Source organism: Oncorhynchus keta, chromosome 1 (genome assembly GCF_023373465.1).
Source record: "Oncorhynchus keta strain PuntledgeMale-10-30-2019 chromosome 1, Oket_V2, whole genome shotgun sequence".
In the NCBI taxonomy this organism is placed as follows: Eukaryota; Metazoa; Chordata; class Actinopteri; order Salmoniformes; family Salmonidae; genus Oncorhynchus; species Oncorhynchus keta.
In genome coordinates this window covers 51,488,857-51,512,677 of record NC_068421.1, presented here as the reverse complement: position 1 = coordinate 51,512,677, position 23,821 = coordinate 51,488,857, and the positions used below count along the sequence as shown (strand labels likewise).

At 48.0% G+C, this 23,821-nt stretch overlaps 1 protein-coding gene across 2 annotated transcripts in view; it reads left to right on the top strand.

The window, feature by feature from the left end:
• LOC118387194 (zinc finger protein GLIS1) overlaps positions 1 to 23,821 on the top strand; it is a 130,115-nt gene that overhangs the window by 100,305 nt on the left and 5,989 nt on the right. Inside the window, exons 6-8 of one of the 2 annotated variants that reach the window (XM_035775371.2) lie at positions 2,100 to 2,198; positions 5,711 to 5,888; positions 8,816 to 9,002. In XM_035775371.2, coding sequence (XP_035631264.1) covers positions 2,100 to 2,198; positions 5,711 to 5,888; positions 8,816 to 9,002 — 464 coding nt within the window. Of the gene's footprint in view, positions 1 to 2,099; positions 2,211 to 5,710; positions 5,889 to 8,815; positions 9,003 to 23,821 lie in introns of both variants that reach the window. The other variant, XM_035775367.2, reaches the window with a different exon arrangement.

Sequence of the window (23,821 nt, the reverse complement as noted above, 5' to 3'; positions counted from 1 at the left end):
ATCTCCATAGACAGACATTGGCAGTGGAATGGCCTGTACTGAAGAGCTCAGTGACTTTCGACGTGGCACCGTCATAGGATGCCACCTCTCCAACAAGTCAGTTCGTCAAATTTCTGCCCTGCTCGAGCTAACCCCGGGTTTCATTGTAAGTGCTGTTATTGTGTAGTGGAAACATCTAGGAGTATCAACGGCTCAGCCGTCAAGTGGTAGGCCACGCAAGCTCACAGAACGGGGCCGCTGAGTGATGAAGCGCAGAGCGGGTAAAAATCGTCTGTCCTCGTTTGCAACACTCACTACCGAGTTCCAAACTGCCTCTGGAAGCAATTTCAGCACAAGCACTGTTCGTCAGGAGCTTCATGAAATGGGTTTCCATGTCCGAGCAGCCGCACACAAGTCTAAGATCACCATGCACAATGCCATGCGTTGGCTGGAGTGGTGTAAAGCTTGCCGCTATTGGAGCAGTGGAAACGCGTTCTCTGAAGTGATGAATCACGCTTCACCATCTGGCAGTCTGACGGATGAATCTCGTTTTGGCGTATGCCCGGAGATAGCTACCTGCCCAAATGCATAGTGCCAACTGTAAAGTTTGGTGGATGAGGAATTGTCTGGGGCTGTTTATCATGGTTCGGGCTAGGCCCCTTAGTTCCAGTGGAGGGAAATCTTAACGCTACAGCATACAATGACATTCTAGACGATTCTGTGCATCCAACTTTGTGACAAGAGTTTGGGCAAGGCCCTTTCCTGTTTCAGCATGACAATGCTCCCGTGCACAAAGCGAGGTCCATACAGAAATGGTTGGTTGAGATTGGTGTGGAAGAACTTGACTGGCCTGCACAGAGCCATGACCTCAACCCCATTGAACATCTTTGTGATGAATTGGAACAACGACTGCTAGCCAGGCCTAATCACCCAACATCAGTGCCCCAACTCACTAATGCTCTTGTGGCTGAATGGAAGCAAGTCTCCGCAGCAATGTTCCAACATGTAGTGAAAAGCCTTCCCAGAAGAGTGGAGGCTGTTATAGCAACAAAGGGGGGACCAACTCCGCATTAATGCCCATGATTTTGGTATGCGATGTTTGATGAGCACGTGTCCACATGCTTTTGGTCAGGTAAACACAAGGGGAAAATATCTCCATCACCAGGCTGCATGCTGTGTTTTATTCAGTAATATTGTGTGACAATGAGGAAAGTTAATGACAGGGAGTGCAGTCGTTTTTACACCACTGGTGTAGTGATCCAATCAAATGTTATTGGTCGCATACACATATTTAGCAGATGTTATTGCGGGTGTAGCGAAGTGTTGTTGCTTCTGGTGATCATGTTTAGTGACCCCCCTCACATCTTTTGGCGTAATTTGCACGATAACTTCACGAGAATATATCTTTATAAACCTTATAACAAATGTGACCTTTTTAAAATGTATTTTACCTTTATTTAACTAGGCAAGTCAGTTAAGAACAAATTATTATTTTCAATGACGGCCTAGGTTAACTGTTCAGGGGCAGAACGACAGATGTCAGCTCGTGGGTTTGAACTTGCAACCTTCCGGTTACTAGTCCAACGCTCTAACCACTACCCTGCCGCCCCGGGGTAGCCTTTATGCCGTCAGTCATCTATGGAGCACCAATGTGCTACTTTCAATGTGATTTCTTGAAAGTGCTTAAAAATGTTGTCAAATTGAATATTTTATTCAATTTATGTTTTATATTTTCTCTTCACTCTCTTTCTCATTCCTCCTCTCTTGCCCTCAATTTCTTCAATTGCTCTCTGTATTCTCAGCTGAAAGGTAGGAGGCTCTCTTTGCCTTCTTATTTCATCGCATTTCATTACTCTTCTGCCTGTTTTTTTTGTTGTGTGCATTTTTTGTGTGCATTTTTGTTCTTGATTTCTGCTCTTCTTTGGTAATGTAACATAGTGCCTATGGCCAACGCAAACATGTTCTTGAGTTCACATGTGGTTTTGTATTAATCCATTTGGAAAAGTTTCGGTTGCTTTGACTTGTGGTTGCTTCACTGCTTCACTGTCGTTACGCAACAACTAGTTGCTTTGAATCAGACACTTACCCTACACTATTCATATGTTCATCATGTTCTATAGAAACCGTACGCGTGTCAGATCCCGGGATGCACCAAGCGCTACACCGACCCCAGCTCCCTACGCAAACACGTCAAGATCCACTCGGCCAAAGAGCAACAGGTGCGTAGAAAGGTAAGAGTGAGAGAATTTACTGACGACCCCTCCCCCCCACCCCCCAAAAAACCTGTCACTTTAAATCAGAAGATGGGCTCATTGTAATGGCCAGAATGCAATGAAGGAGCCATCCTCCCTTCTCCAGCCTTCACTTTCTCACACTGTACATCTTTCGACCAGTTAACTCAAATCAAATCAAATTGTATTAGTCACATCTGCCGAATACAACAGGTATTGTATTCGCCTTACAGTGAAATGCTTACTTACAAGCCCCTAACCAACAATGCAGTTTAAAACATAAGAATAAGAATAATAAATAAAAGGAACAAGTAATTAAAGAGCAGCAGTAAAATAACAATAGCGAGGCTATATTCAGGGGGTACCGGTACAGAGCCAATGTACGGGGGCACCGGTTAGTCGAGGTAATTTAGGTAATATGTACATGTAGGTAGAGTTATTAAAGTGACTGTGCATAGGTAATAACAGGGAGTAGCAGCGGTGTAAAAGAGGGGGTGGGGGGGTGGGAAATGCAAATAGCCTTTTGATTAGATGTTCAGGAGTCTTAAGGCTTGGGGGTAGAAGCTGTTTAGAAGCCTCTTGGACCTAGACTTGGCGCTCCGGTACCGCTTGCCGTGCAGTAGCAGAGAGAACAGTCTATGACTAGGGTGGCTGGAGTCTTTGATAATTTTTGGGGGCTTTCCTCTGACACCGTCTGGTATAGAGGTCCTGGATGACAGGAAGCTTGGCCCGGTGTTGTACTGGGCCGTACGCACTACCCTCTGTAGTGCCTTGCGGTCAGAGGCAGAGCAGTTGCCGTACCAGGCGGTGATGTAACCAACATGCTCTCAATGGTGCAGCTGTAGAACCTTTTGAGGCCAAATATGCCAAATATGCCACATGCCAAATATTTGATCTCCTGAGGGGGAATAGGTTTTTGTCGTGCCCTCTTCACGACTGTCTTGGTGTGCTTGGACCATGTTAGTTTGTTGTTGATGTGGACACCAAGGAACGTTAAGCTCTCAACCTGCTCCATTACAGCCCTGTCGATGAGAATGGGGGCGTGCTCGGTCCTCTATTTCCTGTAGTCCACAATCATCTCCACCCCAGCGGGAGGACCCTAGATATTAGCGCTAGTTCTTGGTTCTCGTTTCCAGGTAAGTAGTGCGTAGCACATCGATGACTTGTAAAAGCAAAGCCAGAAAAGGGTCCCCTCCGCCATGCGGATCAACCGAATGTTAAATGGCTGACGTTCAAAAGAGACGAGCCCCGTTTCGCCGTTGCTCTTCAAGTCAAAGTGAAGAAATTCAATGACGACTGAGAGCATGTCAGGACTCTTTTCGATCTTGTCAGACCACATGCGTCGCAAATGTCCCCAGTAGGTGTAATCATCTCCGCTTTAGTACTTATTCTTCCTCGCGGCTCCGCACAGTTGGTTTAATTTAGCAGAGCCTTTGAAAACCATTTCTCTGACAATAGATCAGGTTGGACCACATTTCGTCATGTTCATGGTCAACAGCCCACTCTTCTGCTGATCGGGCTCGGTAAATATGGGGAGAATGGAGAGACAGAATGGTCTCATTGTGTCTAAAAATGCTTGAGTGGTGGTGGCCGGGCCTGGATAATGTGTTCCTTTGCTTACCATTGCTGTTAAACAGAAACATGTTGAGGCTTGCACCATTGTTAATAAGCTGGAGCTCGAGCCGAATACCCCAGTGGCCAGATGTTGTGGACACATGTCAAACAAACCCCCTCCCTCTATCTCGGAACAGAAAAAAAAAAGACAATCCAAATCTGTTATAGCGTCATGTTGTGAAAGGCAGAGGCCCAATTAGACTTGATGAATTGCTGCAAGGCGCTCGTAAGGAACGGTTGCCAATCCCCACATGTGTTCGGTCACTTACTGACGTTGCCCGGGTGTCAACTTACAATGTGATGATTGTCGAATCGGTCTGTGATACGTAGAGACAGCGATCCATCTGGAATCTTGATTCAAGGGCTCAGATATAACAGGAAAAGCCTCATGCCAACTCGAATATCAATCCAGACGGGCTATTAAATCCATCCTGAATGAATTCCATTGAATTAGTTCCGATGGCCGCCCTGGCATACTAATCTGTTGGGGTATCTGTGAGCGAGGTAGTGCATGCTTCGAACCGCGTACCTCTCCTCTTGGCTTGCTCCGTTGGCTTGTCAAACATGTAAACGAGAGAATGGACGAACAGAACGACAGCTAGATGGACTAGTGGTCCTGATCCCTTCTCTTTCTCCGTGTCCTAATAAGTGGGCTGCCTGTGGTCGGGAAAACGGGCCTCTAGGCCTGTCATTTCCTCTCAGTCTCTGTGGATGAGATGCCAACGCTAACGAACTGATTCACTGCTTTTATGAAAGACTTTTGTGCTTGTGGGCCAGTTTACACAAATGTTCTTTTATTCTTACCGTAGCCCTGGTGTTACTTATATGTCAGCTCTTACTGGCAGAGCCTCGGCGTCGCTGTCCTCGTAGAGAGGGTTGACATGACACTACAGCCTTTTTAACTGATTCAGTGTAGTTTAATGTAGCTTATATGTTGTAGCAATCTATAGCTAAATATAGCCTCATTTGGGATCAAACCCCACAGCCTTATATGGGTTAGCGCTGTGCTCTAGTCAACTGAGCTAACCAGCCCACTAGACTAAAGAACAACGAGATTTTCATTTGAGCCATAGAAGGATCACACCTATCCCTTCAGTCCAGCCACTGTCCAGCCACACCATAGAATCATGTTGGATTTTTAAAAAATACCTGCCTTTACCTTCAGATTAAAACCAGGCATTCGGTGTGATCAACCATGTCCTGACGTCACCACCCCGCTGGGCACACACGGGTTGGATCAACATTGTTTCCATGTCATTTCAATGAGCTGACGTTGAGCCAACACGGAATAGACGTTGAATTGACGTCTGTGCCCAGTGGGACAGCTCTGAAGGTACTTCTGCAGATGAAGGGGAAGAAAGACATGGTTGTTAGGATTCCTGCAATGCACTGCCTTGGCATGTACCATAGCCTACGATAACATTTTACTACAGCGCAAGCCACTGCACTGATGTACAGACGAGAGTAAACCATTTCACTGATCTGTAAAACAGACTACCTAGCTATCATTCCAACTGATGTAGATTACCTTGAAACCACTGCTAGCTTAATATACCCAGGGTTGGAATTTAAAAATGTGGATTTAGATTGGTAACTAAAACCACTGGGAATGCAGGAAATCAGCTCAAAAACACGTTTTTCATGTCATAGTAATGTTTTCACTTTGGGAGCAGTGTTCCCGAATATGCTGCCCCAATTCCACCCTGGCATGGAATGGGTGATAGACTGCAGTTTCATGTGTGTTTGCTCCCCCAGATACAATTTGCAGAAAGACAGTCATGCCACATGTCATGGCTTGGTGTTGGTATGAAGATGTCCAACCAAACTCTGAAATGTATTGTATTGTATTGTCCAACAACTCCTCCCCTTCTCTGCTTGATTGACAGCTGAGGCCCTGCCCCCACCTGGAGCAGGACGTCCTGAGTGAGTGTCTGTCTGTGCACCACCCGCAGGGCTCCGCCCCCTCTCAGCACCAGCACCTGCACTGCCCCGCCCCCTCGCAGCAGCATTTGTTCAACGGGAAGGATGGCCGCTCCCCGGGACTGTGCCAGGACATCTTCACAGGTGCACGGAGGTCACTCTACCCCCCCTAACCCCTCACCCTTAATCTGCGAACCCATAACCCCAGACCCTAACGCTCCAGGTAAAAGGTGCCTGTAGGATCTAGGATCAGCTCAGCTTTCAGATCTAGGATCGTCTTTCTTTAAAATTCTAACGCAAAACTGACCTCAGCTCAGCCTCTAGGCCAGGACAACTTCATCCTACTCCAACCCTTAATCCCCAATTCACCAACCGACACCCTGACCTATCTTTAATATTACAGTAAATGTTGACATTTTGACATGATAGACTGGCAGTAACTGTCTCAGTGCTGATTTTCAGCTTTGAGGACAAATTGGCCTGAGTGCCTTCTGCTCAATCTCATGCTGAATGTGATACCTGATGCATTAATTAGAACTGATTCGGTTTGGAAACAAGTCCTTTGTGTTTTACGAGAAACTTTCGCCTCACTTCCTGCTGGTTGAGAGTTATTTAGGACTGGAAATCAAACTGAGAACATCTACAAATGGCTAACATTTATGATTTGCAATTAATGCTGAATATGAACATTTTCCAATTCACATTCTTTTTGGTTTAACTTGGAAGTCTCTCTATGGAGATCCCATAGACTATACTACAGTCAAATGGCTTGCGAAAGAGAGGTTGATGAGCACGATCAAATATAGGGTTACTATGGAGGAGAGGAGAGATGCCCTGCAGTGTCCACAGTTTATGGACACATCTGTCATTGTTTGCTCAGTTTGTCCAATCCAGACTCCCCATCTCTCTCTGTTATTGTTATGGGACTATGAAAGCTCCAGTTGTCTTTGATTATTGAATCGATGCTTGAAATACTGGCATCTTTTCTTCTCCTCTCCCTCTGTTTTGAGTGGATGTGTTGCTAGCTCCAATTGTGACAAAATGTGCAAATGGTTTCTAGCCCGCAGGAGCTGTTGTGTTGCTGTGGCCGTATTGGTTGATTAGGAGGCGTTCGAGGACGACGGGTTTGTTAGGGTTTACGCCAGGCGAAATGAAATGAGATTCATCATTGCATGTGTTGAGCTTTGTTCTCCAGCCAACAGAGGGAAGAGAGTCAGCAGGATGGGCAGAGTAGGGAGGCTCTTCAACGTTAACACTTCTATAGCTGACAATGAGTCGCACTTCTAGTTGCGGTGAATCTTATGTTTACTGTTGGTTGGTTTTTAAAATGGCTTGGTATTTGGTATCTGTAGGTTTTAGTTTCTGAGGCTAAAGAGATGTTCATTAGGCTCAATCTTACTCAGGAAAATATCTTTGGTCCTTTTAGGACCTCAGTCAGTGTGTTTCTGAATGTAATTCATCTGCTAGAGCACATTACTGCAGATGACCATAGGTCCATCTCAGTGTGACAGGCTTCAAGTCAGTCTATGTTGCCTACTAATGCCACCACAAACACCGCCCTAACCACTCATAACCCTACAGAACCCCCTCCTAACTCACAAAGAACATTCACAAAACTCACAGAGAAAACTCTCTGAACCGTCACAGATACGTGTCAGAACCGCCACAACCAAATGTTCTCAGGCCCGTCACATAGCCTTCTCAGAACCCACATGAAAAGAAAACACTTAGAATCGTCACAGAGCACTCCTACGATCATCCCAAAACGCGCGGGGGAAACCCTGCACCGCTGAGGCTTGCGATGAAATTGAAGCAATCGCAGCGATTATTTGTAGAATGTTTGCTGGTCTGGTAGCAGATGTGGGGGCTAAAGGGGAAACCATTTAAGGTCTGTGATTGATGATTTTGGGGGTAATGAATCAAGCTTGTAACCATTTCAGAGAGCTGTCAGATAGGCCCTGCTTCCACTTGAGCACAGCTGGGGGAACAGTACTGCAGAAACCAGGAGCGCTCCTCTCGTCTCCGCACCGCCTCGTTGCCCTGGACAGTCAACGACACTACGCTGTCCCCCAGGACACTGGCAAATACATCGCAGGCAGGGCAGATTGAGGAGAGGAGAGACGAGAGAACAGATTTACAGTACAGGAGGAGGAGTGAGAGACAGAGGGGGCTGCTGACTTCACTGCCTTGACCCTCTTAGGCAATCTGAGAGCCCCTTGGACAGAGCTGAGCTCTTTCAACTGGAGCTCTCAGTAGAGCATTCAGCTGTCATTGTGATTTGTCATGAGCCTGAATCGCTATCCAACTGAAGTACAGATGTGGAATCTTAATGTGATCACCCTGTTGCATGAAATGTAAATGTAGTGTTTTGACATTTAAAAGGGCTTCTAAGGTTTGTAATTTCCACTGTGAAATTTCAGACTTGCTTTTCCCTTGTGAAAATATACTGTATATACCGCTGCAAAAAAAATGTGCATTAATTATAATCCACACAGTAATTCACATTTCCTGTTGCTGCCAGATTATTTTCCTGCTGTAGGAGACTGGCTCAAATTAAGATCATAGATCTGTAGACTGACTATTTTCTGATGCTCAGACAGGAAGGTCAGAGGCATTTAAACTGCTACAAATACTTAGGGACTGGCACAGGGGCACACACACATACGCTCACACACACACACACACACACACACACAGATAGATGCACACATACAGAGAGATCCCGAGCCAGAGTGCCAGTTCTCTCAACTCCACTCATGTTCAAAATTCCTATAAAGTCTTCTCAACAGAAATCGTAACACTATTGTACTAAATAGTATTGTAACCAGAACAAAACAGTTTGAGGACAACCGAGGACAACCCCTGTGGCAGCACAAACAATGTACTGTAAATCACAAAACACAAAACAACACAACATTTTCTTTTTCCAAAGCTCTCACTGATTGGACGATCAGTTGTGAAAACAAAAGCTCGTTGCCTTGAAAAGCTTTTTAATTTGGTCAAAGGGGAAGGTGGTCGAGTGAGGGACTCAAATTGGCACATTTAGTGAATGAACTTTGTTGGTCTTTCAGGCCTGTACACTGGCTCCAGCACTCCCCACCACGGTGTCTCAGTGGAGCTCCTCTCCCCAGGACCAGCCCCCACCCCTGGCTCAGCCTCCGCCCCTGACCTGCCCCCCAGGCAGCCCCGTCTGGACCGGGACCTGAGCAGCCCGCATCATCTGTCCCCTCTGTCCACCATGGAGAGCACACGTGACGGGTGAGTCCCCTATAACATACTACTGTGAAATCATATATGTACATCATATCACACATGGAATTGTGGCCACAGGTCACATACCGCAGGAGGTTGGTGGCACCTTCATTGGGGAGAACGGGCTTGTGGTAATGACTGGAGCGGAATATGTGGAATGTTCTCAAGTACATTAAACACATTGTTTCCAGGTGTTTGATGCCATTCCATTTGCTTCATTCCTGCCATTATTATAAGCCGTTCTCCCCTCAGCAGCCTCCTGTCACATACCTACTGATTTGTTTAACGCACACATAAACACAGACAGACATGCACACATAAACACAGACAGACACGCACACATAAACACAGACAGACACGCACACATAAACACAGACAGACACGCACACATAAACACAGACAGACACGCACACGTAAACACAGACAGACACGCACACATAAACACAGACAGACACGCACACATACACACGCACACATAAACACAGACAGACACGCACACGTAAACACAGACAGACACGCACACGTAAACACAGACAGACACGCACACGTAAACACAGACAGACACGCACACGTAAACACAGACAGACACGCACGCGTAAACACAGACAGACACGCACACATACACACGCACACGTAAACACAGACAGACACGCACACATAAAGACAGACAGACACGTACACATACACACGCACACATAAACACAGACAGACACGCACACATAAACACAGACAGACACGCACACATAAACACAGACAGACACGCACACATACACACGCACACATAAACACAGACAGACACGCACACGTAAACACAGACAGACACGCACACGTAAACACAGACAGACACGCACACATAAACACAGACAGACACGCACACATAAACACAGACAGACACGCACACATACACACGCACACATAAACACAGACAGACACGCACACGTAAACACAGACAGACACGCACACGTAAACACAGACAGACACGCACACGTAAACACAGACAGACACGCACACGTAAACACAGACAGACACGCACGCGTAAACACAGACAGACACGCACACATACACACGCACACATAAACACAGACAGACACGCACACGGCACACGTAAACACAGACAGACACGCACACATAAACACAGACAGACAAGCACACATAAACACAGACAGACACGCACACATAAACACATAAACTCAGACAGACACGCACACATACACATGCACACATAAACACAGACAGACGCGCACACATACACACACACACATAAACACAGACAGACACGCACACATAAACACAGACAGACGCGCACACATATACACGCACACATAAACACAGACAGACACGCACACATACACACGCACACATAAACACAGACAGACACATACACACGCACACATAAACACAGACAGACATGCACATATACACACACACACATAAACAGACAGACACTCACACATAAACACAGACAGACACGCACACATAAACACAGACAGCCACGCACACATAAACACAGACAGACACGCACACATACACACGCACACATAAACACAGACAGAAATGCACACATAAACACAGACAGACACGCACATATATACATGCACACATAAAGACAGACAGACACGCACACATACACACGCACACATAAACACAGACATGCACACATACACACAGACAGACACGCACACATAAACACAGACAGACACGCACACATAAACACAGACAGACACGCACACATACACACGCACACATAAACACAGACAGACACGAACACATAAAGACAGAAAGACGCGCACACGTACACACGCACACATAAACACAGACAGACACGCACACACAAACAGACAGACACACACACATACACACAGACAGACACGCACACATACACACGCACACATAAACACAGACAGACACGCACACATAAACACAGACAGACACGCACGCGCACGCACACGCTTTCTTTCTCTCTCGCTCATTACACACACACACACACACACACACACACACACACACACACACACACACACACACACACACACACACACACACACACACACACACACACACACACACACACACAATTATAGCATACTGTACACTTCATCAATATTATCACGCTGATCCCAGCGCAGTGTGAGGACACTTGCGAAATAGAAACTCTGTTATGTGTCATCCAAAATCAATTCCCATTTTAGTGCAAAAACTATATTAGGGCCCACCGTCAGATACATCCTATCACTTTAGCTGTCGTAATCCAAATCCAAACCTATCTGAGTCCCAAATGGCACCATATTCCCTATGTAGTGCACTACTTTTGACCAGGGCCCATAAGGAGTCCCGTAGGGCTCTAGCCAAAAGTAGTGCACTGGGGTGTTCCATTTGGGACGTAGCTTAACCGTGACCCTTCAGATACAGCGCTCACAGGAAAGGCCACGGTGAGGTCAGAATGATGCGGGCCAATAAGATCCGCTCTGTTTCTGGCATTGTGTCCAATGATCCACAGGTCCATTCGAGTCCCAGCTGGGGGTTTACAGAGTACTCCCAATGACCTAACGGTTTGGCCCAGGATTTAACAAAAGTTTTAAATATGAAACTGTCAAAGCAGTGTGGTGATGACTCCTCTTGTGGGTTTGTGTAGCTCATTAACAGCACTTGACCTTCAGCTCTTTAAACATACTCCATAGCTCTTTAAACATACGTTTAGCTCTGTCCGCGTAACCTGTCGTCACTTTTATTTGACATGTACTGTCCGCGCCGACGTGTGTCAGCCAGTTCACTCTGAACAAGTGTCGATTGTATTTAGTAGAGGCACAGTCCTAATAAGAATCCCCTTTTCGAAAATACATTTTGGCTAGAATTACAGTATAGCGGCGTAATGCTAATACAATACCTATTGTATTGTAATTTGTAGCATTGGTGTATGATAAGTGCAGTACCAACTAGGCTCCTCTGTGTTTAGCATAGAGTGATGCTAACAGAGCGCTAGCTACCGTCTGTTCCATTGAAGAGGCACTAAGTCCTGCTGCAGATTATCAAACACATTTCCCACCATTGCTCTCTCTCTCTCTAGGTTTACTTCAGTTCCTCGGAGAGAGATCAGGTCCAACTCTCTCTCTCTCTCTCTCTCTCTCTCTCTCTCTCTCTCTCTCTCTCTCTCTCTCTCTCTCTCTCTCTCACTCTCTCTCTCTCTCTCTCTCTCTCTCTCTCTCTCTCTCTCTCTCTCAGCATGCATGTTTCCTATTAATGTCTATGATTTCCCCAGAGATCCAGCAGAGCACAGTAACAAAGCCAACGTGTTGTCAGGAGGCACTGTGTGTACCGTACAAAACAACCAGAGGGAGAGAAAGTGGAGAAAAAAGAAATTCGCCATTAAAAAAACATTTGGAGGCAATGGGGATACAATCAAGCATTGCAAAAAGTGTAACAAAAGAATAGTTTTACATAAGCATGGTGTGTGTGTGTGTGCGTGCGTGCAGTGAGATGTCATGGTAGGCCAGGCCCTTTCTGGAAGGTGCTGTGTTTTGTCAAACATTGAAACAGCAGGAATAGAACTGTGTAGAATTACAATGTGGTTTCAGGATTCCTTGGTAAGTAGCACTACATATGCACACAGTTACTGCCACTGGGAGAGAGATGCAAAGTGTGTTGTTAGGATATTGTAACACCAGTTAGACAACACACACATACAGTTGAAGTCGGAAGTTTACATACACTTAGGTTGGAGTCATTAAAACTTGTTTTTCAACCACTCCACTTGCACGGTGTCACCAGTATGCGCTCATAGCCCGGTTGGCTATAGGCCTGCCCCCCGCAAGTGCCAAGTGAGAGTGGGCATGAACAACAGCAAAGGAAGGACCTTGCAGGAGGAAATAGGTACCAAAGTATCTATATCCAAAGTAAAACGAGTCCTATAGCGACATAACCTGAAAGGCTGCTCAGCAAGGAAGAAGCCATTGCTCCAAAACCACCATAAAAACCCCAGACTACGGTTTGTAACTGCACATGGGGACAAAGTGTCACGTTCTCACCTTAGTTTATTTTTTACGTCTTTGTGTTAGGTTGGACAGGGCGCGTGAGTTGGGGTGGGTTGTCTCTTTTTTCTATGTTATATTTTCTACGTGTTTGGCATAGTATGGCTCTCAATCAGAGGCAGGTGTCGTTCATTGTCTCTGATTGAGAATCATACTTAGGTAGCCTTTTCCCACCTGTCTTTTGTGGGTGATTATTTTCTGTTTAGTGTTTTCTGCACCTTACAGGACTGTTTCGTTTTTTTCACATTGTTATTTTGTATTTCAGTGTTCAGTAAATAAACATCATGAACACATACCACACAGGGAGTGTGGCAGAGTCAGGTTGGAGACCTGAGCCCACTCCTCATGCTTACCGGAAGAAGCGCAGTACTGGTCAGGCACCGTGTTATACGGTCAAGCGCACGGTGTCACCAGTACACGCTCATAGCCCGGTTGGCCAGCCCCCCGCAAGTGCCAAGTGAGAGTGGGCATCCAGCCAGGGCGTGTTGTGCCGGCCCAGCGTGTTTGGTCTCCAGTACGCCGTCTTGGGCCAGAGTATCCTGCGCCGGCGCTGCGTGCTGTGTCTCTGGGGCGTTGGGAGGGTGCAGTGCATCCTATGCCTGCGCTCCGCCCGTGCCGGGGGAATGTGGGTATTGAGACTAAGGGAGAGGTGCGAGTGGTATGCACCAGATCTCCAGTGTTCACCCACAGCCCGGTTCAACCTGTGCCAGCACTATGGATGGTCAGGGCTAAAATGGTGATCCAGCCGGGAGGAGTGGTGCCAAGGCTGCGCGCCAGGGCTCCAGTGCTCCCCCACAGCCCGGTGCCTCCTCCAAGCACCAGGCCTCCTGTAGGTCTCCCCAGCCTGGTGGATCCTGTGGCAGCCCCACCTACCAGGCTGTCTCTCCATCTCCTCCCTCCAGGTCCGCCCGTCTGTCCTGAGCTGCCCAAGCCGCTCGTCTGTCCTGAGCTGCCAGAGCCGCCCGTCTGTCCTGAGCTGCCAGAGCCGCCAGTATGTCCTGAGCTGCCAGAGCCGCCCGTCAGTCAGGAGCTTCCAGAGCCGCCCGTCAGCCAGGAGCTGCCAGAGCCGCCCGTCAGCCCGGAGCTGCCAGACCCGCTGTCAGCCAGGAGCTGCCAGGAGCTGCCAGAGCCGCCCGTCAGCCCGTAGCTGCCAGAGCCGCCCGTCAGCCCGGAGCTGTCAGAGCCGCCCGTCAGCCAGGAGCTGCCAGAGCCGCCCGTCAGCCAGGAGCTGCCAGAGCCGCCCGTCAGCCCGGAGCTGCCAGACCCGCTGTCAGCCAGGAGCTGCCAGGAGCTGCCAGAGCCGCCCGTCAGCCCGTAGCTGCCAGAGCCGCCCGTCAGCCCGGAGCTGTCAGAGCCGCCCATCAGCCCGGAGCTGCCAGAGCCGCCCGTCAGCCCGGAGCTGCCAGAGTCGCCCGTCAGCCCGGAGCTGCCAGAGCTGCCCGTCACTGCGGCGGTGCCGGAGTCGCTCTTCACGCCGGCGCTGCTGGAGTCTCCCGCCTGTCCGGGGCTGCCGGAATCTATTCGGGACCGGCTGCAAGGGTCCCCAGTCCGAGCTGGGCAGCGAGGGTCCAGTGCTCCCCCACAGCCCGGTGCCTCCTCCAAGCACCAGGCCTCCTGTAGGTCTCCCCAGCCTGGTGGATCCTGTGGCAGCCCCACCTACCAGGCTGTCTCTCCATCTCCTCCCTCCAGGTCCGCCCGTCTGTCCTGAGCTGCCCAAGCCGCTCGTCTGTCCTGAGCTGCCAGAGCCGCCCGTCTGTCCTGAGCTGCCAGAGCCGCCAGTATGTCCTGAGCTGCCAGAGCCGCCCGTCAGTCAGGAGCTTCCAGAGCCGCCCGTCAGCCAGGAGCTGCCAGAGCCGCCCGTCAGCCCGGAGCTGCCAGACCCGCTGTCAGCCAGGAGCTGCCAGGAGCTGCCAGAGCCGCCCGTCAGCCCGTAGCTGCCAGAGCCGCCCGTCAGCCCGGAGCTGTCAGAGCCGCCCGTCAGCCAGGAGCTGCCAGAGCCGCCCGTCAGCCAGGAGCTGCCAGAGCCGCCCGTCAGCCCGGAGCTGCCAGACCCGCTGTCAGCCAGGAGCTGCCAGGAGCTGCCAGAGCCACCCGTCAGCCCGTAGCTGCCAGAGCCGCCCGTCAGCCCGGAGCTGTCAGAGCCGCCCGTCAGCCCGGAGCTGCCAGAGCCGCCCGTCAGCCCGGAGCTGCCAGAGTCGCCCGTCAGCCCGGAGCTGCCAGAGCTGCCCGTCACTGCGGCGGTGCCGGAGTCGCTCTTCACGCCGGCGCTGCTGGAGTCTCCCGCCTGTCCGGGGCTGCCGGAATCTATTCGGGACCGGCTGCAAGGGTCCCCAGTCCGAGCTGGGCGGCGAGGGTCGCCGCTCCTAAGGCGCCACTTAATTGGGCAAAGACTATGATGGAGTGGGGTCCACGTCCCGCGCCAGAGCCGCCACCGCGGACAGACGCCCACCCAGACCCTCCCCTATAGGTTCAGGTTTGCGTCCGGAGTCTGCACCTTTGGGGGGGTATTGTCACATTCTTACCTTACCTTACCTTACCTTACCTTACCTTACCTTACCTTTTTTTATGTCTTTGTGTTAGGTAGGTCAGGGCGTGGGTTGTCTATGTTCTTTTTTCTATGTTATATTTTCTATGTGTTCGGCCTAGAATGGTTCTCAATCAGAGGCAGGTGTCGTTGTCTCTGATTGAGAATCAATCCTTTTCCCACCTGTGTTTTGTGGGTGATTATTTTCTGGTTAGTGTTTTCTGCACCTTACAGGACTGTTTCGTTTTTTTCACGTTGTTATTTTCTATTTCAGTGTTCAGTAAATAAACATCATGAACACATACCACGCTGCGTATTGGTCCGATATTTCAAACTCGTCGTCAGACGACGAAGACAACCGTTACACAAAGATCATAGTTTTTGAAGTATGATCTGGTCTGATGAAACAAAATATAACTGTTTGGCCATAATGACCATTATGTTTGGAGGAAAAAGGGGGATGCTTGCAAGCCGAAGAACACCATCCAAACAGTGAAGCACTGCGGTGGCAGCATCATGTTGTGGGGTGCTTTGCTGCAGGAGGGACTAGTGCACTCCACAAAATAGATGGCATCAAGAGGTATGAAAATTATGTGGATATATTGAAGCAACATCTCAAGACATCAGTCAGGAAGTTAAAGCTTGGTCACAAATGGGTCTTCCAAATGGACAATGACCCCAAGCATACTTCCAAAGTTGTGGCAAAATGGCTTAAGGACAACAAAGTCAAGGTATTGGAGTGGCCATCACAAAGCCCTGACCCCAATCCTGTAGCACATTTGTGGGCAGAACTGAAAAGGCGTGTGCGTGCAAGAGGCCTAAAAACCTGACTCAGTTACATCAGCTCTGTCAGGAGGAATGGGCCAAAATTCACCCATCTTATTGTGGAAAGCTTGTGGAAGGCGAGCCGAAATGTTTGACCCAAGTTAAACAATTTAAAGGCAACGCTACCAAATACAAATTGAGTGTATGTAAACTTCTGACCCACTGGGAATGTGATGAAAGAAATAAAAGCTTAAATAAATAATTATCTCTACTATTATTCTGACATTTCACATTCTTAAAATAAAGTGGTGATCCTAACTGGCCTAAAACAGGGAATTTGTACTGGGATTAAATGTCAGGAATTGTGAAAAACTGAGTTTAAATGTAATTAGCTAAGGTGTATGTAAACTTCCAACTTCAACTGTACATACACACACACACACACCAACATGATGAGATATTGGAAGTGAGACAGGGGTCTCTTTTTCAGTAAGGTTGATGAGAACCTTCTGAAATATACCGCTGTGAGTAGATGATGTAAGTGGAGAAATCTTCCTAAATTTCCATACAAATGAAGATCAAGTGCCTAAGTGATCGTTCTTGTCCACGCCTGTCTCTTTGCCCACCCAAAGTTCCTACTTGTACGTCTGTGATGTGATGACAGCGTTTCATTGCGAGAATTGCGGCAATTTGTGGATTTCATCAAATTGCAATACCTGACCAAAAATGCATGTACTATACACATACATACAGTAACTGCACAGATTTATCTGCCCATCTGAGAGAGAGAGTTGTGCCAGGACCTACAACAAGCTGCGCATGAAACGTCTACTCACATTTGCCTGAAGATTGAGCATTTGATTTACATGTTTAAAGCCTTGAGTATACAGGCCACTGCCAAAGTCAATAGCCGTGCAGCACTTGTTTTTCCCAAACGGTTTAGCAGGACATTCAACATTTTGACAAAATTATCTAACTAACCTGACTCTAGTGCTGCGGCAGCCTCTGACCTCATAGTTAAATGTGTTTACTCTGGCTCAAATGGGCCATTTAGACAAATTTGACTTTGTAAATATCAGTGTCATTTTTCTGAAGCTGATATTAAAATATGCCAGTTAAAATATGATTTCTGTGACCCGTGGCATGCATATGGAGCTCGGAGCAGGAGCTAGAGACACTCGGGGCTTCTCTCACAGACACTGCCATTCTACAGTTGGTGAGGGGCTTGTGAGCGACGATGGGTGGTAAAGGTTGTCATTCAGTGCCTCTTTACCATATGCCATTCTATAATTACAGGGGCAGGGCAGACATGAATTTTTCCTGTGTATTGATATTAGAGCCCCTCGGCAAATATTAGTTTGACATGGTTTGGTACCTTGTGGAGTACAAGGAACTGTGATTGACACAATCTAATTGAATTAGAGTGGCTGCAGAGACGGCATTAAGAGATATACGGTTCTGAAGGGAGACAGTCATTCATAGTCAGCGAGTAACTCCATGCCATCAATCCATCCGTCCATCCATCCCTCCCTCCATTCATTATCACCCCTAAATCATCTGCACGGAGTATCAAATCTCCCAAGTCAAACAAAAACATTCCATCATAGTCATTCATTCAACAGACAGGCCGGAGTCATATATACGTTTCTGAACGTGGTAGTAGTAGGACTCATCGTGGTTTTGAACTGCCTTTGCTAAATGGCTGATTCAAAGAACAATTCAGACAATTCAAAGTCAATATTCCTTCACCAGCGATGGCATTTATGTAGTGTTTCAGTGTTTCCTCCAGTGTTTTCAGAGGTTCTCACTAAAACTAACAGAGAGCTTTTATCGGCCCAGGAAAAGCTCCTTGACTGCTTCGTCTTGGGCCGTAGGGTTAGCTTAGCTCGGCACGGCCCGTCTCTCACGCGTGGCTTTAGCGCGCTAACCAGAACCAGGCGCGTTCCCACCGTCCCGCGCCAAGCCGCCCATGCCCATCCATCAGAGGGGCTTAATGGTGGGCCGCCAAGGGGGGGGCGGAAGGGGATCTGATCCATGGTCCCCAGTGGGACAGTAAGGGCAGGTGAAGGAAGACGAACGAGGAGCAGAGCAACTTTCTTCATGAATCTTCATCCTGAGCATCCATCTCTCTTCCGTCTTTCTTCCCATCTTTCCATCCCCCTCAACCTTGTAGACAGAACCAAGACTTAGAGGACAGATCCTAGAACGGCGAAGGATTGCGTCACTGCCAATTGTATTTTTTGCTTATTATAGATTGTATATATAGCCTGACAGATAGTCCAGTGCTGATAACGTCCATGTCCTCCTTACATACCTGCTTGGGTTGTAGGAATGTGAATCATTTTGACTGGATTGTTTTAGCCCCAGGGTGATGTTACAGTGTCCCGGTTGGAATGCATAGTCCTGATCCGTTTGCTCTGTCGTAGAGGTTCATGAAGCCAAGTTTATTGCAGGGCTCAGTCTATGTCTACTGAATCAAATCGTATTCCCGGAATCAAATCAAAGTTTATTTGTCACGTGCGCCGAATACAACAGGTGTAGACTTTACAGTGGAATGCTTACATACAAGCCCTATCCAAAAGTTCAATTTGTAAGTAAAAAAAATAGGTATTAGGTAAACAATATAATAAGTAAAGGGGGTACTGGTACAGTCAATGTGCGGTTTGTCGAGCTAATTGAGGTAATATGCACATGTAGGTATAGTTAAAGTGACTATGCATAGATGATAAACAGAGAGTAGCAGCAGCATAAAAGAGGGGTTGGACACACACACACACACACACATAATGCAAATAGCCCGGGTAGCCATTTGATCAGGAGTCTTATGGCTTGGGGATAAAAGCTGTTGAGAAGCTTTTTGTCCTAGACTTGGGACTCCGGTACCGCTTGCCATGCGGTAGCAGAGAGAACGGTCTATGACTGGGGTGGCTGGGGTCTTTGACAATTTTTGGGCCTTCCTCTGACACTGCCTGGTGTAGAGGTCCTGGATGGCAGGCTTAGCCCCAGTGATGTACTGGGCCGTACGCACTACCCTCTGTAGTGCCTTGCGAGGTCGAGCAGTTGCCGTACCAGGCAGTGATGCAACCAGTCAGGACGCTCTCGATGTTGCAGCTGTAGAATCTTTTGAGGATCTGAGGACCCATACCAAATCTTTTCAGTCTCCTGAGGGGGAATAGGTTTTGTTGTGCCCTCTTCACAACTGTCTTGGTGTGCTTGGACCATTCTAGTTTGTTGGTGATGTGGACACCAAGGTACTTGAAGCTCTCAACCTGCTCCACTGCAGCCCTGTCGATGAGAATGGGGGTGTGCTCAGTCCTCCTTTTACTGTAGTCCATAATCATCTCCTTTGTCTTGATTACGTTGAGGGATAGGTTATGATTCTGGCATCACCCGGCCAGGTCTCTGACCTCCTCCCTATAGGCTGTCTCATCGTTATCGGTGATCAGGCCTACCACTGTTGTGTCGTCTGCAAACTTAATGATGGTGTTGGAGTCGTGCCTGGCCATGCAGTCGTGGGTGAACAGGGAGTACAGGAGGGGACTGAGCACGCACCCCTGAGGGCCTCCAGTGTTGAGGATCAGCGTGGCAGATGTGTTGCTACCTACCCTCACCACCTAGGGGCAGCCCGTCAGGAAGTCCAGGATCCAGTTGCAAAGGGAGGTGTTTAGTCCCAGGATCCTTAGCTTAGTGATGAGCTTTGTGGGCACTATGGGGTTGAACGCTGAGCTGTAGTCAATGAATAGCATTCTCACGTAGGTGCTCCCTTTGTCCAGGTGGGAAAGGGCAGCGTGGAGTGCAATAGAGATTGCATCATCATGTTCACTTTGACGTATTACCTTATTACCATATTCACTCAGTATTATACATTAGGTTAACTGGGTGAGAGATGTGGGGGTGAATCACTAAATCAGGTCAATTGAGTCACAGTCACTGAACCATAGTCTATCCACTGTACTATTGCCAGTAATCGGAGTCAAAGCTTATCTGGCTGAATGCTCCAAGCAGTGAGGTCCCTCAAACACTTGGCCCTCAGTTCTTTTACACTCACCCCGTCACTCTGAAACGCTCACCTCAACATCTCTCCCCGGCCCTCGTCATCCCGCCCCTGATCTCGACCAATAGCCAGTAGCCTATCTGTTAATAGCCTCTATATCAATCTTTCAGGGGTCAGGGGTTAAACCACTCCTTCACAGCAGAAGAAGGGGTCAGGGACGGCCGGTTGGAAAAAGGCAGTAATGACAGGAGGAGGAGGAGAAGGAGGATGGAGGATTATCAGGGAAGGTGAATACCAGGGGAGAGATTTATACTCGGTGCAGCGTATGAAAGATTCCCCTCATTCCTTGAGCCTGAGCGTGCGGCAGCTGGCAGTGATTAGCTTATGATTCACTTTAGCTGCACATAGAGGCTGCTTGTAAAAATATGAACAGTATAACTGTTTCCTGAGTTTGTGCTGACAGCAGCTCCCGGGGGAGCGCCGCTCTCCGCAGAAACACATGGCCGTGGCACTGGGCCCGTGCCAATGAACGGATTAGCCACGCTCGCTGCTAGCAAGCGTTCTAATGCTCTAATGCTAACGCTAGGCAGGGAGAAGACGTTGGTTCGACACTGCGCTGGTTCAAATGGTTCCGTGTGTGTTCAGTGGAGAGGCGTGTGGCTCTCTAAGCTCAAGAGGCAGGAGAGCGACAGAGAGGGTTTGCTTTAGGATATGTGGTAGCATAAGAGGACGTGCATGAGTCCGTTGTTAGTGCAGAGGGTGAGGTTTCAAATAGAAAGGTCTATATATGGACACAGTCGAAGTACGTATCTCTAGCACGTCTTTCTTTTATTAGACATAGCCTTATTTATTCACGTATGCATCCTTTATTTAACCAGGTGATGCCCATTGAGATGAGAATCTAGTTTTCAAGGGAGCCCTGGCCGTGCCTGAAACATAATCTGTTCCTGTGGGGTGTAGAAAGGCTGTGCCAGGTGGTAGCACTGGGTGGTACTGACCTAGCTTTCTCACACAGTTAGAGCTATGTCATCCTGGCCTTAGAGGTGAGCAGTCATCTGAGGGCTTCGCTGCCTCCGGTAACTCTCTGTCATCACATTCACAGAGCCCGTACTGCAAACCATATGCATCCATCCACGGCACATAGTAACACAGCAACAGTTTATGTGTTGGCATTCTTGAAACGCAACTGGAAAAAGGGTACTAAGTGGCTGTTGGATTTTTGTGAGGAGATTTTGCCTCTTTATAGAGATTTGTGTCTTACTGGTCTGGATATCTGTTTTGTTCAAAGTTAGGTGTTGGGAGCAGAGCAGAAATGTGATATTTGTTTCTGGAAATGGACTAAGTACAATTATTTTTCTCTTCAAAAAATAGGCATGGTTGTTTTTTTTGGGGGTTGAAATGCACTCAGAAGACATCTTAAATGTATCACCCAGATCTCCTTTAATACTGACAAGGGCCTACTGGGTTTCCATGTGTGCAGTTGATATCGGAGGTTTACATACACTTAGGTTGGAGTCATTAAAACTAGTTTTTCAACCACTCCACAAATTTCTTGTTAACAGACTATAGTTTTGGTAAGTCGGTTAGGACATCTATTTTGTGCATGACACAAGTAATTTTTCCAACAATTGTTTACAGACAGATTATTTCACTTATAATTCACTGTATCACAATTCCAGTGGGTCAGAAGTTTACATACACTAAAATGAAAATGATGTCATGGCTTTAGAAGCTTCTGATAGGCTAATTGACATCATTTGAGTAAATTGGAGGTGTACCTGTGGATGTATTTCAAGATCTACCTTCAAACTCAGTGCCTCTTTGCTTGACATCATGGGAAAATCAAAAGAAATCAGCCAAGACCTAAGACAAAAAATAGTAGATCTCCACAAGTCTGGTTCATCCTTGGGAGCAATTTCCAAACACCTGAAGGTACCACGTTCATCTGTACAAACAATAGTACACAGGTATAAACACCATTGGACCACGCAGCCATCATACCGCTCAGGAAGGAGATGTGTTCTGTCTCCTAGAGATGAACGTACTTTGTGCAAAAAAAAAAAAGTGCAAATGAATCCCAGAACAACAGCAAAGAACCTTGTGAAGATGCTAGAGGAAATAGGTACAAAAGTATCTATATCCAAAGTAAAACCTCTACGGGTCCTATATCGACATAACCTGAAAGGCCGCTCAGCATGGAAGAAGCCACTGCTCCAAAACCGCCATAAAAAAAAACAGACTACGGTTTGCAACTGCACATGGGGACAAAGATCGAACTTTTTGGAGAAATGTCCTCTGGTCTGATGAAACAAAAACAGAACTGTTTGGCCATAATGACCATCGTTATGGTTGGAGGAAAAGGGGGGAGCCTTGCAAGCCGAAGAACACATTTACATTACATTTACATTTAAGTCATTTAGCAGACGCTCTTATCCAGAGCGACTTACAAATTGGTGCATTCACCTTATGACATCCAGTGGAACAGCCACTTTACAATAGTGCATCTAAATCTTTTAAGGGGGGTGAGAAGGATTACTTTATCCTATCCTAGGTATTCCTTAAAGAGGTGGGGTTTCAGGTGTCTCCGGAAGGTGGTGATTGACTCCGCTGTCCTGGCGTCGTGAGGGAGTTTGTTCCACCATTGGGGAGCCAGAGCAGCGAACAGTTTTGACTGGGCTGAGCGGGAACTGTACTTCCTCAGTGGTAGGGAGGCGAGCAGGCCAGAGGTGGATGAACGCAGTGCCCTTGTTTGGGTGTAGGGCCTGATCAGAGCCTGGAGGTACTGAGGTGCCGTTCCCCTCACAGCTCCGTAGGAAAGCACCATGGTCTTGTAGCGGATGCGAGCTTCAACTGGAAGCCAGTGGAGACTGCGGAGGAGCGGGGTGACGTGAGAGAACTTGGGAAGGTTGAACACCAGACGGGCTGCGGCGTTCTGGATGAGTTGTAGGGGTTTAATGGCACAGGCAGGGAGCCCAGCCAACAGCGAGTTGCAGTAATCCAGACGGGAGATGACAAGTGCCTGGATTAGGACCTGCGCCGCTTCCTGTGTGAGGCAGGGTCGTACTCTGCGGATGTTGTAGAGCATGAACCTACAGGAACGGGCCACCGCCTTGATGTTAGTTGAGAACGACAGGGTGTTGTCCAGGATCACGCCAAGGTTCTTAGCGCTCTGGGAGGAGGACACAATGGAGTTGTCAACCGTGATGGCGAGATCATGGAACGGGCAGTCCTTCCCCGGGAGGAAGAGCAGCTCCGTCTTGCCGAGGTTCAGCTTGAGGTGGTGATCCGTCATCCACACTGATATGTCTGCCAGACATGCAGAGATGCGATTCGCCACCTGGTCATCAGAAGGGGAAAGGAGAAGATTAATTGTGTGTCGTCTGCATAGCAATGATAGGAGAGACCATGTGAGGTTATGACAGAGCCACGTGACTCGGTGTATAGCGAGAATAGGAGCGGGCCTAGAACAGAGCCCTGGGGGACACCAGTGGTGAGAGCGCGTGGTGAGGAGACAGAT